Source organism: Agelaius tricolor, unplaced genomic scaffold (genome assembly GCF_023055355.1).
Source record: "Agelaius tricolor isolate 1412-34295 unplaced genomic scaffold, bAgeTri1.0.p SCAF_3, whole genome shotgun sequence".
In the NCBI taxonomy this organism is placed as follows: domain Eukaryota; kingdom Metazoa; phylum Chordata; class Aves; order Passeriformes; family Icteridae; genus Agelaius; species Agelaius tricolor.
The window spans coordinates 17,343,958-17,364,422 of NW_027269263.1; the positions used below are offsets into that span (position 1 = coordinate 17,343,958).

Genomic DNA, 20,465 nt, shown 5'->3' on the forward strand with positions numbered 1-20,465 from the left:
TCTCACTCATGTATTTCCCACATGATCCTTACACAATTCTTTTCTACCTTATTGTGACTATATCCACTAACAGAGCAGTGGAAAAGTTCTTCAAGTTGCCTTTGCTGAGAGAACAAGTTAGAGGAGTGAAGACACCCTTGAAAATTTTGGAGACCCCTCAGCTCACTTCTTGTACGGCTGGAGATAGAGGTATCAAAGATATGAAATTCCTACATGGTCCATGAGCACTGGTGGCACCAGAGCAGAAAAATGTGCTAATGTGCCAGTCCTTAAAGAGGGGAAAGCAAATACTGCCCTACATGATGGTCAGCCAGCCCATGGGCACCAGCCAGCTGTGAGCAGGCACATGTGCTTTGTGTCACCTCTTGCCTGTTCTACTGGAGCTAGTTAGAAAAAAATAAGTATTTTGAAGGGGTTTTTTGGGGAGGGGAAAGCTACACAAATGGTCTGTGGGAGGCTGAAATGTTGAAAATGTGGGGAAAGTAGTGGGCAGTGAAGCCTTGGAGGTTATACAGCACAAAGCCAAGCCAAGCTGCATTTACTGTGCTGCTCACAAAGCAGCTTGCTTATCCCCATGATTTTGTTTTGATGTGGTGTGGTTCTGGGCAAACATAGCAGATTTTTTTGTTCCAAGGCTATAAGATGTCAGCACCGAATCCTAACCAATCTCTTCCATCTGCACTGAGATCACAAAGAGAACAAGTAGTTACAAATAAACAGAATTTTCACATCTTTTCATGTAGGTACTGCAGCATTTTGCTATGAGACTGCTCTCTTGATGTAGCTTTTTAAATGCAAAAAGCACTGAAGAAGTTCCAGGCTCAGCTGCATACAGTTTATCCCAAGAGATCACTCATGCAGAGGTGATGTGTGCATCCCCCCACCCAGAGGCATGAAAGCACACTGGGGTTTCACCAGAGAAACTGATAATAAACTGTGTAATGTGGAAATGAAATAAGACAGAGGTACAAATGCAGGAGTGTGTGTTGTGGTGCTTTGCATGGGAAAATGAGTAAGCATAGAAGAGGGGAGGGGGACAAGAAAGTGGTTTTGAGGTGCAGCACACTGATTGATACCATATCAGCTGCATGGCTGAAACAAGGGAAACAGGAACAAGTCAGATATGACATCTTTGGGGAGGATTAATTCTGGGGAAAAAAAATCCAAACCATCCCCCCCCCCCAACTTAATATATTTTCCTGCACCTCAGACACACCACATTTATTTACGTATCATTACTTCTTGTTCACCTTTTCTTGTTCATCATTGAGAAATACCTCCCAGTGTATTTTTTATCAAAGTGCTGAGCAGTTGTGAGCAGGCTGTGCTCTATCTGGGGAGTGAGGGAAGATTACAGTGCTCAGCCCACCTGCTATTGGGAGCCAAGTGGTAAACTCAGATTACTTCAGCCCTGGGCTTTGCCTCTGTTTCAACAACAGCATGGCCTACCTCTTGCCTCTGTGCTGGGAACACCAGTAGATCCTGCCCCACTGGAAAACATCACCAGACTGCCCCTGTAATGCTTTACCAGGAGCTGGTTGCGTGGGTTTCTTGTTTCCTGTGGAAGCACCCAGAGCTCCTGTGCTTGTAGATAAACCTGCCTTTGCAAGTTACCTAGCTCTGGTATTGCAGAGCTGGCAGCTATTCTATTCTATTCTATTCTATTCTATTCTATTCTATTCTATTCTATTCTATTCTATTCTATTCTATTCTATTCTATTCTATTCTATCCCCTTATATTACAGTTACAGTGAGAGGGGCAGGGACAAATAAATCTCTCTACCAGGCTGTCATGACAACAATGCCGCTGGCATCATCCTTGCCATGAGCGTTCCACTGCTGACTAATGCAGACCACTGCTGAAGCCAGGCAAAAAGGCATGAAAAACCCTGCCCTGTTCCACCATTTCTTCCCTCAGCCCCCCAACCCCAGCAGTTTGCCCCCAACACACCTGGGTGATGCTGCAGCCTTGGTTCACAGGGGCAATGCCCCATTGCAAGCAGTGGTGCAGATCCTGAGGGCCCTGTTAGGACAGATCAAAGCTGTCAGCATGACAAGCAGTACAAATGCGAGGAATTTGCCTCTGTTTATGCAGTGTGCTCCATAGCTTTGCATTTTGCAGCATCATGAAAGCTTTAAAATTTCCATTTACATTAACAAGCCCATAAAGCATAAGGTGATTAAGTGGTGTTTATATTATCCTGAGAAGCTCATTCAGTTACCAGCTGGTTCAATTTTTACTAAAAGCAAGTTTCATGAGGGTGCTGAGTTGGAGCTGCATGTGTTGGGGGAGCTTGCTTTGAAAAGACAGAACAGCAGCAATGCCACCACCATGAAACAGCTGAATTGCTCTGTAGTACGAGTGGTCAGTGCCTTCAGAGGTGAATGAAATTAGTTGGCTCTGTGATTGAAAAACATGTTGTACTTAAACATTTTTAAATTTACTTTTGACAAAACTCTTTGAGCATTGGTTAGTTTCTGCAAACTTTACTGGAATTTCACTGATGTCACTGTCTTAAGGAGCACTTTTACAGTCTCAGGATTATTTTTTTCCCTTAAAACAAAGTCTAGTGGGGTCTCTGGCCAGACTTTCAATGGCTGAAGCAGGGGGTAAAGAAAACCACCGGTGAGTTTCCCACATGGTTCTTGATTGCAAGAGATAAAGAGTGTAGCACTGAAGCCTAGCATGCAGGTGGTAGGCACAGAGATGTGTGGGACAAACACCATAGAGCACCTAGGAGAGCAGGCACCAGGGGCCGGAGAGCAGGGCCTGGAGCGTGGGCAGGTGGCAGCTGGTATAACCTGTGACTCAGGTGTGACAATGGCAGCAGCAACCCCTGCCCAGGAATCATCAGGATGGTGTGTTTTACTTTATACCTGAAGTTTTACAGGTAAGAAAAATTTTATTCTGCCAATCTGTAAATGAGGCCGTTTTCAGTTTGGAGGAATATAATGGGAAACAATGTAAAAAATATATTTGTATTGAGCCATGCCCACAAAACAGAGGCAATTTTTGGGTTTATTTTTGTTTTCTGCAAGCATTCCCTTCTTTCAGCTAGCCCTAACTTTTAATGCTGAGAACAAAGTTCACAAGTGTATGCTCAAATATTGACAGCAACTTCACTGCAACAATTAGGAAAGTGACTTGGCAGATATGAAGGCTTAAGGCTTCCACACCATGAAATGTGTGAATGGGAAATTCATTAGACTTACTTAAACCACTTGGAGAGGTTTAAGAAAAGGCAGTTTGTAGGGCAGAGTAAAAAAAGTTCAAAAGGTTTGAAAAACTGTTGAGATTTCTGGAAGATCACGTGCTAATTTTTAAGGATACTCATTGGGATGGAGCTCTTTGGAAAATAGGTTTTATAGTGAAATTTCCAGTGCCTCTTCATTTCAGCCAGGTTTTAGATAAAAATATTACAACACAAATGTTCCAAAGGAAAAGTGTGTATAAACCAGGCTGCCAGACAGAACTAGGAGTATATCCACCTGGTTCATTATGGATGTAAGACAACACTTCCATGGTTAAATTATATTCCTCTTTCCTGATTTTTTTTTTTTTTTAATCCTAAATTCAGTGGGACAAATTTACCTCCTCAAGAAAGATCTGGCAGCTCCCTCCCTCAGGGTGTCCTGAACCCTATCCAACTGATAATTAGACTTGTTTGAAATCAGGGAGCTGAGAAGTAGCCTCCAGCCACTCAACAAAGGCTCCTCCAGTGCTCTGAGGAGGCGGTGCTGACACTTCCCTTCTCCTTGTCTGCCTCCTGCTGAAACACATTTGCAGAATCTCCTGAAGCCTCTAAGGCTTTTCCAGAGATCTGGTGGAACCAGACCTGGTATCTCATGGAGTATCATCACACGCAGAGACAAAGAAACATCCCCACAGGCATAGTTAATGCAGTCAAACCTTAATGGCTCTTTTTTCCTTCCCCCTCCAGTTGCAAATGTATAATTAATCTCAGTTCAAATTTACATGTTTGATCTATTTCCTTTAGGCTTCAGACGTCTTTGAAGGAAGGGGAAGACCCTGTGATTTGATCTGAGATGCCTGGGATAGGCTCAGTGTTTACATGGACAGACCCCCATGCCCAGAGCTGGTCAGGCATGGAGAGCTCCCAGCTTGCAGCCCTGGGGCAGCAGGGCAGTGGCTGAGGTGCTTCCCAAGCTGGGCTGCAGGAGCCCCTTCACCCCAAAAAAACATTTCCCCAGGGCTCCCATGAACAGTGAGGACACCCACAGCCAGGAGACAGGAACCTCCTGTGGACAAGAGCCAGAGTAGGAGCCACCCCTCCCGTGAACAGACCCTCTGAGCCCCTGCTCCCACAGCGTAACAGAAATGAAAGGTGTAGGGATGAAGGATGTATCCACTTCAAACAGGGAAATTTCCATTTGAAGTGCTGTCTTGAGTCAAATCCTCCCCAGCAGCACTTTGTTCCCCTCACTCGTGTGTATCAATTTCTTCTGACAACAGTTTCATGGCTTCAGGATAAAAAAGCCCAATTCCACTGGTATTATATTTTACACCTACAAACAGACTATGGAGATTAAAATTCTTTGGCTGAGTCACCAAAGATGGGAGGGGGGGAGATGGGTCCACCAGGCACTGTGAAAGGTGGGTTGAACATAAACCACAGTGAATCCAGCCTTTCATCCCTGGTGGTGCCATGGAGCCTGGGGAGGGTGGTAGATGCAGGTGGCAAAGGCAGAGCTGAAGGGGCACTGTCATGAGAGGCCCTGCAGGCTGGGGAAATGGACTCTGGCACTGACTCAAGGCTCTTCACTTCTTATGGCACAACACTAAGGGCTAGTTCCCATGGCAAACATGGGTAGCTGAAGAACAGAATAATTTCTGGTTGATTCATAAGGGTTTTGTTTGAAATCAAAGGCGGAAGCTTTTTAAATCTTTTCTTCCCTGACATGCAGCATTTTAATTTGATCTTTAGATTTTCAAGGTTTTTCAGGTAGGACCGTGAAGTGTGAAGTAAAGGAAAATGAAACCCCATGTGCTGGAATCCATTGCCAAACGTTTCCTGACTGAAAGCATCCATCTAACACTGCCCCTTTCCCTGGTCCACCCGGAGAGAGCAACCCCATGCTCTCTCAGCTTCTACCCCTTAGCACACAAAGATGGCCAAGTGGCACATAGAGCATTTCACATGAGCACAGAGGAATTTAGGCACTCACTAACACTGAACTCAAGATGAGGGTCTGGCTCAGTGGCTCTGTGTTCTAGCCAAAACACTAGGAAAAAGTTATTCTACATTTTGCCATGACTACTTGAAACTCAGAACAGCTTACACTCTCTCCTACTTGCAGTTTAGATTGTGAGAGGAATGAACCCATCCCTCCAGCAGCACTGAAGCCTCAGGAGAAGACAGCACACACTGAGCATGGGACAGCTGAGGCCGTGCTTCACAGAGAGGTACCACTGTGATCAGCAGCACTCATATGTGCAGAAGGATCTGGTCCCTGAATCACAGACTCATATTTAAATAGGAAAGACCAATAAAAAGTGAGATTAAAGGAAGTGATTTTTATTCCCATTTGCAAATAGAGCACCAAGACATGGGAAGATGGAGTGACTTGGTACAGGCTGGAAAAGTCCATGATGGACTTGAATGTCTGAGCCTTAAGCTGAACTTTTCTTTCCAGGACCAGTCTGTGATGAGGGATTCACTTTCTGCCAGAGAAGCCGGAGGAAAGGAGACAGCAATGGTGCTCTTGGCTGCTATCGATAATCATCAAATTGTTGGAATTTCTGCCTGAGAGACAAGGAAAGGAGTATTGGCACAAGCAGGGCTTTGTGTTTTTCTCTCAAGATAAAACTTCTGCATCCATCCACTGACCATTAATAGAAGAGCTCATGGGGTCTGGCAGAAGAGCAGCCAGCAGGCTGCACATCTCCCGGACTTCCTAATGGGACTTGTGAAGGCCAGGTCACCCCACAGCCCTGGGACTGAGGTGGGGGACAGGAGCAGTGCTTAGCTGCTGGCACACCACGCCTGCAAGCAGGGTTCTCCCTCTCTGCTTGCCCCTCTGAGGGCTGACAGCTGCCCATGGGCACTGCAGTCCCCCTGAGATCCCTTCCCTGGGGAGAGATTCTGTGCCATGGAGGGGCCCACTGGGGCTGCTGGGGTAGGAGAGCACCCAGCACTGCCTGCACCCACAGGCACCCTCCTGCCAGCACAGCCCCATGTCTTGGGGCTGGGCAAAGGCTCCCTGGATGGAGTTTTCTCCTCCTCTGCAGGGCTCAGTTCTTCCACCATGAAAGGGCTCCAGCCCTGCAGACATGCACAACTTGTGTCAGAAGATGGGCAAAGACCTTTCTGGGTAGATTCAAAATATACAGATACTCAAAATACTCAAAATGGAGGAGAAAGGGCTTGTCATGGCTCTTTGTGTATCTGCCTGACAAAAACACTCCAATGAAAGGTGGAGAAAATCCCTTTAGCAACAGCTACAGTATAAATACCTTTGAGGGAAAGAATAATTTACAATGATACCTTTTCAGTCCTCATCCAAGAATTCGTTAAACATTTGGCAGGGAAACAGTAGAGGAACTCATCAGCCTACCTATGGTTTTAAAGGTTGATAACTTGTCTGTGAATGACACAAATTTAAAGCATCACAATAACAAGCGTTAGTCAAAAATAAAACAACCAGGTTTTTGGTTTGTTTGTTTTTAAGATTAAAAGCACAAACAAGTTACAATTCTTAAGAGCTGAGAGCTGGGTAACCAGGTGGTTTCTTGGAATAGGCTCCAATATACAAGGCTGACTAAAACACCTCAGCATGTGAGGGCAGCCTAGCCCCTGCGTGTCTTTTGCTAAGCTAGTAAATGTTAAATTAAGTGCTGGCAGATGATTCAACTTCCCTTTCCTGGTCATAATCTCTGCAATTAGGACTAGTGATTATTTTGGTTTCTGAATTTATATATACAACATGACCCAAAGCAGTCTCACGGGGTTTGGGAACAAGGGTGCATCAAGATGGGGACGTGCTGAGCCCACTATGAAAGCCAGCAGCAGCTCCTCAGGCAGGGGATGGTTGGCTGCCTGAGGAGACCAAGCTGCACATCTGCCATGGGAGACAGAGGAATTTCTGTGCCCTCTGCTCTCCCACCTCACGCATCACTCAGCATGACCCCCACCCTCCTGCTACATATTGCATACAGAAAGCCCACCAGAAACCACATAATTATTGGTGTTTGTGAGTGCCAGGAAATTATCCTCTTCTTCCTCCCATGGTGCAGAGGACAAAGTACCTGTACCCAGTATCTCCCTGTCTGGGGACTGCAGAGCTCCTGCTTTTCCACTGTACACCTCCCACTGCCACCTTTCCAGTGAGAAAAACAAATCTAAAACAAATTTGTGGTGATCAAAACCATTCGGGCTAGAATAGGGCTCAAGAGAGCAAAGCGAATGCCAGGTACAGGCAGGGCCTGCTGCTTCACTGAAGCTTTCCTGCAAGCAGGGAGCGTGCTGGCACATGCTGCAGGAAGGACATGGCTCTGTCTAATCGCTCTGAAAACTGGGGCGGTGGAGGGAGAAGAGGCCAGTTAAATGTGTTTATGTTTGAGAGGAACAAAGGAGAGTGGAGGAGAGTGGGGGTGCCTGTGCCAGAGATGTGTCAGAGATCACTTGCTCCTCCTGGGCCAGAACACCAGCCTGGGACCACCAGCGTAGGAGGAAGTGGTGTGTGCAGAGCTGCATTTCAAACAGGCAAAGTCAGAGCAGAGGGAGGAGAAATCCCAGAAGACTTAGGATGGTGACAAATGTGACACCAGGTGATAAACATCAGACCCCAGGCTCCCAACCCATGAGGTGTGCATTATGGTGCAAATACACCCCAGCAGCTTACCTGGCTGGGCTCAGGTTTCCCTTGGGAGAGGCTGAATTTAGGAAGTTAGGCACCTGGGAACACAAAGTGTGACCAAGTCAAGGGAGGCCATCAGCTGCACCCCAGCAGTGAGTGCTGCCCCTTCCACATGGCACTGCACCCCACAAACAGCACCCCCAGCTTGGGGTGCAATCCCAGGGTTTTCTGAGAGTCGCCCAAAGGCAACCAAACCCTGAAGCGCAGACTTAGTGCAGACACTCTGTGCAAGCCAACAAACCTTCTGCTGCAGACCACAGATGAGTGAATCAGCTGAACTTAGGCAGGGAACAGCTGAGTGCCTGTGGTTGGGCAGAAGTGTGTAGCAGTTCCAAGGGTAGATGTAGACCAGATCTCCTAACTGTGGTATCCCAAGGAAAAAAGGCCCTAGCACTCATTCACCAAGGCTTTTTCAGTCTCTTGGGGAGGAAAGTGCATCATCAACAGGTATTTCAGAGTTCTTAGTAATCCTCCATGAAGCAGAGATGGTTCAATAATCACACTGGTTCTTTGGTGTTGCCAAAATGCTCCTGCAGATCCACCTGTATTTCAGCACATGAAATTTAATACTGCATGCCTTCTCTACCTAACACTTCTTATAATTTATTTTTTAAAGTGCAGAATAAAAAAAGTTGGTGGACAACCCTATTTGCAGAAAAAAACTGCAAATAGGAAAAATTTGAACTGGAAAAAAAATCCTGGTTCAAACAAAGAACTGGGAGACATCTTATATTTTTCCTTTCTTTTTTAGGTGGTAAGGAAACCAGCACCTCATACAGCAAAACATATAACCAAAACTAATACCAGCTTTGTAACAGGAAACCAGAATTGACAGCTCTTCTTGCAGTCTTGACTGCTAATGCATAAACACTGATGATCAGAGGTCATAAGGCATACATCCCATGCATATGACAGCACCTCCATGGTACCTATGATTTCTGCTTGTAAAAAACTTAAGCATTTCACAAATACAGTTCTCCTTACAACTTCTATTTACCATTACGGGAAAAATTTAAGTTTTTTACATTTTTAAATGTGAATTTTTTTAAATTTTAATTTTTCCCCTTACATTCCACATCAAAGAAGCTGAAGTATTTATAGACAGAAACTTCTGCAAGGAACATAGACTGTTGCAGAAGATTTGAGATGAATTTTTCTTTCAGTCACTGGAGGCTAATTCACATTTCTAGGTGAAATGATTTTTGTTTTAAACTCAGCAAGTATGTCTCAGACCTCTGAAATGTCAATCTGGAAGTGTTCCACTGAAGAAAGGAGAGGGAAACAAGAAGCTGTAAGTTCAAACCCACAAGAACTCACAGCAGTGTCTATAAGTACATGTGCTGCTTCTGAACCTGCACAAACACAGTATTTGAACCTAAAAAAACCCTTAAGAACAAAGTGATTACAACAGTGAAATACCATTATGCCTTCTAAGATCCTGCACTTAAAGGGATGTTTCATCAAAAGGCACTGCAGTCCATCAATCACTATCTGCTCCCCTTACACGAGTCCCTGGCAGGCTCCACTCTTGCTTTGGGGTGTTGTTTCCCTCCAGCCGCCCCCTTGTGCCGGCATCCAGCCTTGCAGGCAGCTGCCATCCGGAGGTGGGCTCGGCACGGCCGGCAAGGACAGGTAACAGCCAACACACTCCTGTCGAAACCGAGCTGGGAAAACAGCACTGCATTGCTCTTCCTTGTATCCTGCAAAAATCCTGCCATCTGCACATTCTCTGCAAGATCCATCATCTGAAGTCACAAAAGGCAGCGCGTTTCAAGCTCGTATGTGGCTAAAATGTCTGTTGGCTGCTTTCAGGTACACAGAAAAAACATGACACAGATACACTGCCACGTCCATCTTCCCATTTTATTGTAATCCCTCAAAATGATCCAGTGGGGATGGTCAACTTCCCCTCCAGCCTTGGTTAATGAATGTAAAAGAAACACTCTAAGTCCCATTGCATTGGGCCTGACCCCGAAATTGGGCTCCATTGAATCAGAGCTGTGGGATACAGTGAGCAGCATTACCCAACCCAACTTTCACATGCTCAGAGCTTCTTAAAATGTTGGATTAGCACATCCCTAAGTTAAGTCACAACTTTTACTAGGCAAACAAAACCTCTCAAGGCAACATACTCAGTTCTACTCAGATTTTCCAAAAGCCTGTGGAATGCCTATTTGTCCTGAACCAAATTCATCAGGTGCTGTGTTAAATGGGAGAGGCTGGGGTAAGACTGTGTCTCCAGCTTAGCTAGCCCCTCTCAACCTGAGCAGGAGACTAGTCCCAACTCCAGATTTCTTTCCCAATTACCAGAAAACATGCAGCAGTACAGACTATGCATCTCCCTGCCCACACATGCAACACCTTGTCTATCAGAGTACTTCCACATGTAGAAAGAGCTCCAGGCACTCAGGTGTGGTGACAGCAGCTCTGGTTCATACACCACCTTCACTGATGGAGGTGGTCTTGCAGCACAGCACTTAGTGACAACTCAGGCAAGTCTGAAGTCCTGCCTGAGCAGGGAAATGGAGGAAGGACTGCAAATAAAAACCAAGACTTACGTATTTCTTTGCCCTGTCCTCACAGTAAAACAACGCCATATAACAAGGAGGAGGGGCATTAATTATGGCTAGGAGTGGTAAAAATAGGTGCATCCTCAGCTGTTGTGTTTCCAGAACAGGAATGTGATATTTGAGCATCCTACAGAGCCCAAGAGGTGTGGGAAGATGGTAATTCTAGTCAGTTTTGTGTAAGGCCTGGAGACATGGGTGCCTCGTTGGCTCCTAGCCTTTTATAACAGCAATAGGTCTCAGTTTAATGGCTTTCTTGCTGATGCCAGCTTCGTGGCAGGTGTTAACCACATCAGTCACGTTCTTGTAAGACTCTGGTGCCTGGAGGGGGGGAAAAAAAGAAAAGACAAAACTATGAACAACTGATAGTCACATGAAATCAGGCATAGGCTTTTGAAATCCACTCTTCACAAAAATAACCATGTCAATGAAGAATGTAGAAGCAGATGAACATATTGAGAATCTGTCCACCTTATGTATCTAAGAAATCTGTAAGACACTTAGCTTTCCAAATAAGCTCTCATCATATTTCAGATAAAATATTAGCTATTTTAATCCACTTTTTCAGATAATGAGTGCCCCAGCATGTTAGAATGGCAAGCCTCATTATCTAGTCGGAAGTGACTCCAACTTCTTCTTTACAGGTAGCCTTTAAGTTTTATCTTCACAGCTCCTTAGTGACAGCAGTAAAGGTTTAACTCTACAGTTTCCCCCTCTGGCCCCTATTCTGACAAGGAAGCTGCTCTTAAATACAGACTTCAATGTGATCAACATGTTCATATAACACCAACACCCAGAAAAGCATAGTGCCAAATGATTAACACTTTTATGAGTGAGGTTGTGAACAGAAAAGGCACGCTCATATTAATGCAGAGGAACTGGAAGTCATAATACTCAAAGTTCTCTGACCATTCAGAGTTCTCTTCTTGAGCAAAGTTCATCTTAAAAGAGGATCTTTCAAGATGCTACTAATCTACATGAAAGCTGCAGAGTAAGGTAAATTTAAGGCAGGGAGAACACCATTCAAGAAGAAAATCCATAAAACATAGCTACTTTTGTTGATGCTCACACAAAAACAGCAATTATCCCTATCACCAGGCAGAAGAGGAAAAAACATACCCCCAAAACCTGTCAATCAGGCATCTCCCCTTTCAGCATGCTTTTAGGATAGAGAACATTTCACATCATTTTCCAAAAAATTTGACAGCTCTATCCGAAATCACACAAGCTGCATATTTAGAGTACTGGCAATTGCTTAGCGCTGCAAAAGATCAGGTCAGGGAGGGTCACTCAGCCAGGGAGCAAGACCCCCCTTTTCCTTCTAAGATAATGAAGTACTAAACTCACTTCTTCCATGACCAGTTTGGGAGAAGCAACACGGATGGCAATACCCATGTCAGCCAGCTTGTCCAGTACGTCCTGGAAGTCCAAGTTACGTCGAGATTTGGCTCGAGACAGTGCACGACCCTAGGCCAACAGTTGTGTTAGTTCTACTTTTTGTAGCAGTTTGGAAAAACAAAACTCTTTCTTATCAGAAAAACCCATTATTGCATTATAAGCAAACACAGAATGACTGAGAGCGCAGACCACATTAAATCCAAAGACAGGAAATTAATTTGGCCTTCAGGTCACAGGCTCCTGCAAAATCTGGTACCTCTGGTATGAAGAGTAGGAAAAACCTCATACCTCTGGTATGATGTTTTCTGGTAGGAAAACCTCATACCTCTGGTATGATGAGTAGGAAAGTTTCATTTGTATAACACACTTGTCTGCAAGTGTCATTTTACCCAAACCAAACAGTATTTGGGACTTGGAATTTACTGGAAGCTGCTTCTCTTCCTCAATCATTGTCTCACACTATGAGTAACAGGAGAGAAAACACCTTCTAAATACTGAGGAGTTTTATATATAGACAGCCTCAACCCAGTTAACCTCCTAGTTAGCTCAGAGGTATCAGAATTTCGTAAAATAAGCTTATTCTCCAAATCTTCATCCTAAAATCTGCCTTATAAAAAGCAGTATATCCCCTAGGTTTTCTGCAGAAGTAGTCACAACTACTCAGTAAGGGACCAAGACTTCTACCTTGCAGTTCTCCTGGGCAAGGACTACTGGCAAGGCTAATGTCTGCTTGTATGACCAACAGAGGAATCACACATTGGCTGACCCTTCAACGACTTTGTTCTCTGGATGAGTCTCATCCCAAGACCTCCCTGAAATAACTTCTTGACTTACAGCTCCATGGCAAGTAGTTCCAAAGGTCTCAGTCATGCCTTGCTCTGTGCCAGTGAGGACATAGCTGCAGGTGCCCATTGTGCCACCGATCAAAACAGGCTGTCCAGTCAGCTGTGGATGCAAAGCATTCATTTGTAAGAAAAAGCTGAAAAATCTCATTCTTAAGAAAAATCTGAGATTAACTGTGTCTCCAGAAAAGGAAGGCAGATTAATATTCCTTGAGAGCATCCCTGGTTGTCTCATGTGCCTGGAATCAAAGCATTCTAGAAAACTAACTGCTCTGAAAGATGCAGACCAGTAGACCAAAAGCCTTGTGTCCAAGAGACAGACAAGGCAAACCACTGAATCCTGAAGTCCATAAAGGACTTCTTTCCTTTCATGTTCTTCCAACCATTTTGGGTGTGGAGCAGAAAGAGAAGCTCAGTGTCCCAAAGATCTAACACAGACAGAAGCTGAATACTGCCATCCCACCAGGGTTCCAGTGCTGTTACTTTAAAAAATTAACTCACAGCATTTAGGTATCTGTTAGGAACCCTAAAATTGTCTGATTAATCCAGAATTCTCTATTTCCTTCTCCCAAAGCTAAACTTACTTGATAATCAACAGCAATAAGAGGATGGTGAGGCGGGAAGGCCCTGGTTGATCCCTTTCTGTGCACCAGCAGAGTCCGCTCCTTTCCATCCACTACATGCTGTTCCACTTTGGCAATGTTGTGAGACACATCATAGATAACGTGCATGTCAAGGTCATCTGGGGTTGTGTTGAACACTTTGGCAAAAGCCTAAAAAGAGAACAAATCAGGATGTGAGATACAAGACCATCATAATTCAGCCACAATGGAACTGAATACAACAGTGCTGAGAATGACAGAATTGGACTACACAGATTGTTTCTCTGCCCACTGGGAGCTTCCTGTTGTAATTCAGTCAGAAATCAACTAGGCAAATTTGTGCAACTCTGAAAAGCTGGCTTTAGCAACAAAAAACCCCAATTTTAGCAACAAAACTCCCACTTTTCTTATATCCTCTTTTTCCAGCTCAAGGCATTTTCAAAAATACTGCTTAAGCAGCTTCTGCCAAGTACAATCCGGTGATGTTGAGAGGTTTTAGACAGATTGTCAGGACTACAGCTTTGTGCAAGTCTCTCCGGAAAAAAACAGTTTAAGAAACACACAAATGAAATAAAGTTAAATAGTGCAACTACTCTCTGTCCTCTGTGTCAGGGATGAAGCAGGAAAAAATATCTGCATCAGAGACAACTCTGCTCCTACCTGTCGTGTTAGGAAAGTCATGGAAGAGCGGTTAACCCAGGCATAGTTGCCAGCAGCTGCCATTCCCTTCAGGTAATCCTGTCCCTCTGCAGAGGCAATCCTGGCACACGCCAGCTGGCGATCATTCACTATGATTTTGTCCCGTTTCATAGCTTTTTCCATAGCCACCAGTGCATCTGGAAAATAAACACAGGTGATTTCTTATTTTGCTGCAATCTTTGAGATTAACAACGTGTGTGTAATTTATATCCTAAAACTGAACTCATGTGTCAACGGTCAAGCCCAAGGCTATTTCTCAAATGCAAAAGCAAATCTGTGGCAGAACGTTATCAACTGTTTGCAAACAGATAACACCTGACCAGGCAATTCAGGATACTCTCAGCAATTCACTGTAGGAAATGCTCTTTGGTGCTGGAGTTTGCTGTCAGTGACAAGACCACACTGAGGAGTTTGGCTCACTCCAGGCAGCTACACCAGTCAGATCATACCTGTGGCAACCTGGTGGCCCAGCCCTCTGCTTCCACTGTGGATCATCACGCACACTTGCCCTTTGTGGTCAATGCCCATTTTCTTGGCAGCATATTCGTTGTAAATCTCATCCACCACCTGGATCTCGGCGTAATGATTTCCAGCTCCCAGGGTCCCCAGCTGCCAATCACAACACACTGATCAGACAGGGAGCCTTTGGGAGCACAGGGGAGAGCTACAGCAACAGGCAAGAGTGCAAATTGCTACAGCAAAGTTTTGGGTTTAGAAAAGGTTTTTTGGGAGAAAAATATTCCCATATAAACTGCAAGGAAGTAGAACTCAGTAGCATCACCACTTTCCTTTTTGCTCAGATTTGTAACTACCTGTGGTGTTGGAACAAGACTGTGATTAAACACGAGGAGCAGGATCTACATACAGACTGTGCTGCCACTTTTTTCCAACTTACTTTGGCCTGGATGGGAAGAGTATAGCGTATTGAGACTTCAGTTTGTACAGACAAAGCAGACAGGCTTATACTCAGTTATAACTCCACAAAGAAATTACAACATCTTGTTAATTAGGTACTTAAAACTTTTCAGTAGATTAAAACAAGATATTCCATTTCCAAGCCCAATCTTTTTCAACTCTGTAACAGATGATTGCTTATTTGCAAGGCAAATGTGAAAATTTGGGACATAACATTATTTTGAGGTTGAAATGCTGTAATTTTGCACCACCCCAATTAATAAAGAATAATATCAATTAGACCAAGAATGTACAAGAAAGCTTTACAAATATGTCATTAGTATAGCCATCTCAAATTGTTCCACACAGGGCAGTGGGACACTATATACAGAAATTAAATCCAACTCTTAAATTGTGATTCAGTTATGAGCTAGTTCCATTTATTATCGTATCTTTTCTTGCCCTGCTATTAACTTGCTAAGCAAACACAGACTAAAGTTGAACACTAACTCGCCTATCTCTTAAAAACAAAATGCATCTGGATGTGGAAATGGCACTCAATGTAACTTCCAGTACCAGACGTTAACAGATGAAAACCTGATGGCCCCAGAGACCTTGGGTAAGCCCAATATTATTCTCCTCTGTTGCAGCTTTGTCAAGAATTATTCAGAACTGACCTCACCATCTCACCTTTCCCCCTGCCCAGAAACGCTAGACAGAGTTTCGAGAAAAGACACAGAATTAGAGAACTACTCTCTAACATTTATCTTTGAACCCTGGGAGCATGCACAGTCCCACTGAAAGATAACATTACCTGAGGCAGGCCCCTTTTCTTTGCCCTTGAAGAGACTTTGTTGGGGTCGGCCTGTAGCATTCTTCCATATTCCTCACAGTGCTCCTTGTCCTCTGCCCAGGCATAGCCCTCTCGGAGAGACCAGTCCACACCCATCTCCAGCGCCTCTTCCAAATCCCTGCAATTACCAAACACCTACACATAAGATGATTATCCTTGGATATACTCAAAACTCCACTGGATATAGCCTTAAGCGACTTGATGCCTTTTTTTGACAGACCTAACTTAAGATTTAGATCCTTCCTGCAAGGAGTCGGGTGAGATGACCTCAAAAGATCCCATCCAACCTAAATTATTATATTATGGTCAGCCCCCAACTCTCCTAACAATAAGTCCAGCTTCTTAATACTTCATGAAAGCTCTACAAATATATTAACTTCTGGTACATCATCACTTTTTCCTCTTTGCTGGGTGGGAAATATCCTATTTTCTATCTATAATCCTCTCTTTCAATAAAAACCTTCATGTTCATGGAAGAAGAAATGAGAACCCAGCAAGAACCTTTAAGGGGTTTAAATGGGGGAGGAAAGAGTTGACTGTGCATTGATGATTTTGTCAGTCCTGGTAATGCACACATGCAGAAAGAACAGAAAGCATTCTAGAATTACTTTTCCTTTCTTAAGTCTCTCACTGATGAATCTTGCGTCAAAACAAACAACAGAGACATCCCCTCTAGGTGATGTGTGCACAAAGTCATTCTCTTACTTGGCATTCATGGGGATGACACCTTTGGAGCCAACACCAACAGGAATGTGGTCAAACATAGCCTGGGCGAGCTGTTCTTTCACAGGCTGCACGTCACTTTCATCCAAATTTGTCCGCAGCAAGCGGACACCACAGTTGATGTCAAAGCCGACACCACCTGCAAGAGGAGAAAAAGCCATGTCAGGGAGCACGTTCTGAAGGCTGCAATCTCACTCCTTTTCCTGTGACACAGTACTGGGGGAAAAAAAGCAGAACTGTACTAAGTTTCATTTTAACAGATTTACATGAAGCCTCAGACTTCAAGACATAGCTGTATGATTGCCTACAGAGCTCTCCATTTACAAAGTTACTCCAGCAAGCTGACAAAGAGAAGTGGACACAATTATAAAACACACTGCCCATAGAGAGAAATGTTCCTGTTCCACTGCCTAAGGTCAGAAGAAAAGTGACAGATCTTAGAATGGCTCCCTGATGTAAATTGTTCTTGAAAGCAATACCCAAAAGTAAGTTCTTTTTTGAATCTTCACTGGAATAAATAATAAATAGTTATAAGAAGTAATAAATACTTATAAGGAATACTAAACTTCAGTTCTTGATGTTTTGCTTAACTATTTATAATAATAAATTCTATAAAGCAACGCCAAATGTGAAAGATAATCATGCCACCTTTATTATGAAGGTTCTGCTATTACTAATGTTAGAGGGGAGATACCAAACTAAGAGACTTTGGGTCTCAGTCAATCAGGAACACTTGAACTGATTAAAGCAAAACTAAAACACGAGTATCATGTTTCATGACAGCCACACAAGCTTCAGACTGTCAGTAACCAAAGATCTGGGTGTTTACTAAAAAGACAGACATACTGTAAAGTCATGTTTTAAGTGGAGAAATATCCTCAAAAGATGTTTTCAAACTACTCAAAGAAACTAGTCAGTTCTTTATCAATCTGGTGAAACAAGGTCAAAGACTTCAGAACTGAGGGATATAACAAGTCCAAGCTGCAACACAAGGGCAATTCTCCCTGTACTGTTTAGCTGTTCTCAGTGTAATGACCTGCTCCATAAAGAATAAACACTCTAAGTGCAAGAATTAAGCACCCCTTAACTTCCTGTAATTCTCATATTTTTTGCTTTGTTTCTGAATGTAAAGTACTGTAAAGTCATGCCATTTTGAAAAGTATTTTTATACCATCCCAGATATTTCTCAGAGCAGGTTAAGCCAGTCATCCTTACCTGGTGAAACCACTGCTTCAGGATCACTCATATCAAAGGCGGCCATGTTGCCAATAGCAAATCCATAGCCAGAATGGACATCTGGAAGGCCTATTGATCTCTGAAAGGCAATTTTAAAGCTTTATGAAACTCAATGCTTGCAGAGTAGCCTTGGTTATACTATGCCTTGTGGCAGTGGTTGTCATATTTGCGAACAAATATACCAAAAAGAGAATGGATGTTCAGATGTAGGTGGAGTGAACACATCAACTCAGGTAAGGGTCTAATCTCCTGCACTTACAGAACAGTCAAAAAAAGCAGAGAGCAGACCTCTGAAGCAAACACCCTGTGACACCCAGAAAGTTACCAGAAATTGGAACTTTTCAGTATCTATTAAAGTGCTACCACACACTGAAGTGAACAGTACTTTTTTGCTTCTTCTGCCTCTCTTTGACATCACCAAGAAATCCTTGGTTTGGAGAGAAAAAGTTAAGACCTGAATACGTAGATGATTGTAGCATCTCTTCTACAAACTACCAGCCAAAATTCCCATTTTAGAAGGTTGTTACTATTCTACCTTACTCCATTTTGGCCTGACCCCTAAGGCATTTAATAGCATGATGGTCTGCCTTTTACTGCATCCATAAATTCAAAACTTCTGCCAAAAGAGACAATTTTAAAAAATCTGTTGTTACTTATTAATATATGCAATATTGAATGTGAAAAGGATAATTTCCACACTGTACTTTGCACTTCTTGAAAAGAGTCACAGGTAAGCATTTTCCTTCTGCATCATTATATGTGATGCTTTGCTTCCAAAAAGTCACAGGATGAGGGAAGTCAGTGTTGAGTGCATGTGAAGGGTCACTACTCACATGAGGCCAGTAACAATAGTACAGACAACAGTACCACCTCCTGCTCTCTCCACACTTCTCCATGTATTCCAGAGCAGAGGCAATTCAAAACCAACAAGCACTTAGTATGAACAGCGGGAAAAGGTGGCTCAAGAAACTGAAATAGCATGAAAACCTCTATGTCAAAAGCCAAGCAATGAAGTAAGTGGCTGCTTCTCTCTCTGATAACTCAGTTTTGCAGCCTGCCTTGCAAGTACGCCTTCCTCAGACTCAGGTGCCTAACATACAAACTGCCTCGAGAAGAACTTTGATCCATACCTCTTCTCATGAGAGAGTTTCCATTTGGAATGCAATAATCTCAGGCAAATGGGAACAGAAAAAGAGCAGATTTTTCAAAGCAGGTACTCACGTGAACAATGCCAGGCAATGCAGCCACATTCCCAATCTGTTTCATAGCAGGCAGGAAGCCACCCGCACCTGAAAAAGATTTTTTAAAAAAAGTAATCTGATAATTTACCATGATAATCACAATGAAACACTTTCTAAAGAAGCTGTTTAAAACACTGGCAAAAGAGAAGTCAGCTACAGCAAGACTTCTAATCTGGTATAAAGAGCCTGGCATTGTGCACAATCTGCAGTTTCATTAAATGCAGTGTTTATTTCACTGAAGACCAACTTCTGCTGTTTGTACCCATAGTGTGAGGTCTGTGCTAACAACAGCAGCGTGCTGCCCCCAGCCCAGCTGGCGGCTGGGATCCAGCCCTGCACTCCAGCCCCACGCAGTATCCCCCAGTGAACTCTGAGAGCGGCATTCAGGGAACACTCCGAGCAGTGGCAGTGCTGGCACAGCCCGCTACAGCTGCCGCTGACCGCCCGCGCTGCTCCCGGCCCGAGCGGCGCGCACGGCGGGAGAGCGCGCTCCCGTTCGCCGCCTTTCCGCACCCACCGCCGGGCCTGCCCCGCTGCACTCTGCGCTCGCAGAGGGACGTACGGGGACACAGGACAAGAGGACAGCATTAAGTTGTGCCGGGAGAGGTTGAGCTTGGACATTAGGAGGAATGTTTGGAATGTTTGCTGGACTCGATGATCTTAGAGGTCTTTTCCAAACCGACTAATTCTGTGTCACCCCCGGGGTCAGGGGGTCCGCTCCCCCGCCGGACCCACCTCCGCCGCGGCAGGCATTGCGCAGCTCCTCGAACATCAGCTTCTCCAGCGGGTCGTTCACGTAGAAAACGCCCTCCACCTGCGGGGAGAGCCGTCAGCCGCCCGGGCCGCCCCGAGCCCGACTCCGCGCCCCTTCCCGACCCCCACCCCGGGCACCCAGGCCCCGTCCCACGCACACGCATGTTCGGCACAAAGCCCTTCTTGATCCGCCAGCAGTTCTTGTCGATCTTGTCCAGGTACTGCAGCTCATCGTTGTAGCTGCGGCTCATGGCGGCGGCGCTCCCGATCGGCGGATCCCGATGGCAGCGCTGGCCGGCGGCAGGAACTGACGCGAGCCCGCGGCAGCAGCGGACAGGAGCCGCCGAGGCTCAAACTTCCTCCCTCAGCCCTGCCTCCTGCCGCCGCCGTCCTTCCGTCCGTCCCTCGCCCGTGCCGAGGCCTGGCCCGCCCCCAGCGAAGCCCATGCCGGGCCCGTCTCCCACGATACTGGGGCAACCCGCGGCAGGCATCGGGTACCCGGGGCCGGGGTATGAGAGGGAGCGCAGGGGTCTGGGTTGTACCTGGCTGCCTCCTCCCTCACACCACGTACGGCTTGTGTGGAAAGTTTGTGTCGGGCTAGTTTGTGTGGAAATACCCCAAGTATTTTTTTTCGAGTGCTTGTGCGTGCTGAGCCCCCGGGCAGAGTACCGCCTTGCAGCAGGTGGGATGAGCTCGCTCAGCTCCGGACAGCAAAAGCTGCCTGCACCCCATCGCTGATTGTTTCTCAGCGCAGGGAAACAGGTGCGTGGGAGGCCGGA

At 45.0% G+C, this 20,465-nt stretch overlaps 1 protein-coding gene across 1 annotated transcript; it reads right to left on the reverse strand.

Annotated features, from left to right (window-relative positions):
• Window positions 1–9,727: 9,727 nt before the first annotated feature.
• On the reverse strand, window positions 9,728–20,002 carry RTCB (RNA 2',3'-cyclic phosphate and 5'-OH ligase). Its single transcript, XM_071422728.1, has 12 exons — window positions 19,845–20,002; window positions 19,669–19,747; window positions 18,914–18,981; window positions 17,672–17,771; window positions 16,439–16,595; window positions 15,695–15,851; window positions 14,436–14,595; window positions 13,948–14,123; window positions 13,270–13,458; window positions 12,678–12,788; window positions 11,793–11,912; window positions 9,728–10,766 (listed from the first exon to the last, which is right to left on the reverse strand). The coding sequence occupies exons 1-12, from the start codon at window positions 19,935–19,937 to the stop codon at window positions 10,659–10,661; spliced, it is 1,518 nt and encodes a 505-aa protein (XP_071278829.1). The 5' UTR covers window positions 19,938–20,002; the 3' UTR covers window positions 9,728–10,658.
• Window positions 20,003–20,465: the final 463 nt, after the last annotated feature.

Excerpts from the sequence above, each read along its gene's own strand:
- RTCB (XM_071422728.1), bottom strand. The coding sequence starts at position 19,937 with ATGAGCCGCAGCTACAACGATGAGCTGCAGTACCTGGACAAGATCGAC. Across the intron at positions 14,124-14,435 it reads GGGCCACCAGGTTGCCACAG|ATGCACTGGTGGCTATGGAA; the intron begins GTATGATCTGAC and ends TTTATTTTCCAG. Across the intron at positions 10,767-11,792 it reads CCAAACTGGTCATGGAAGAA|GCACCAGAGTCTTACAAGAA; the intron begins GTGAGTTTAGTA and ends CCCCCCCTCCAG.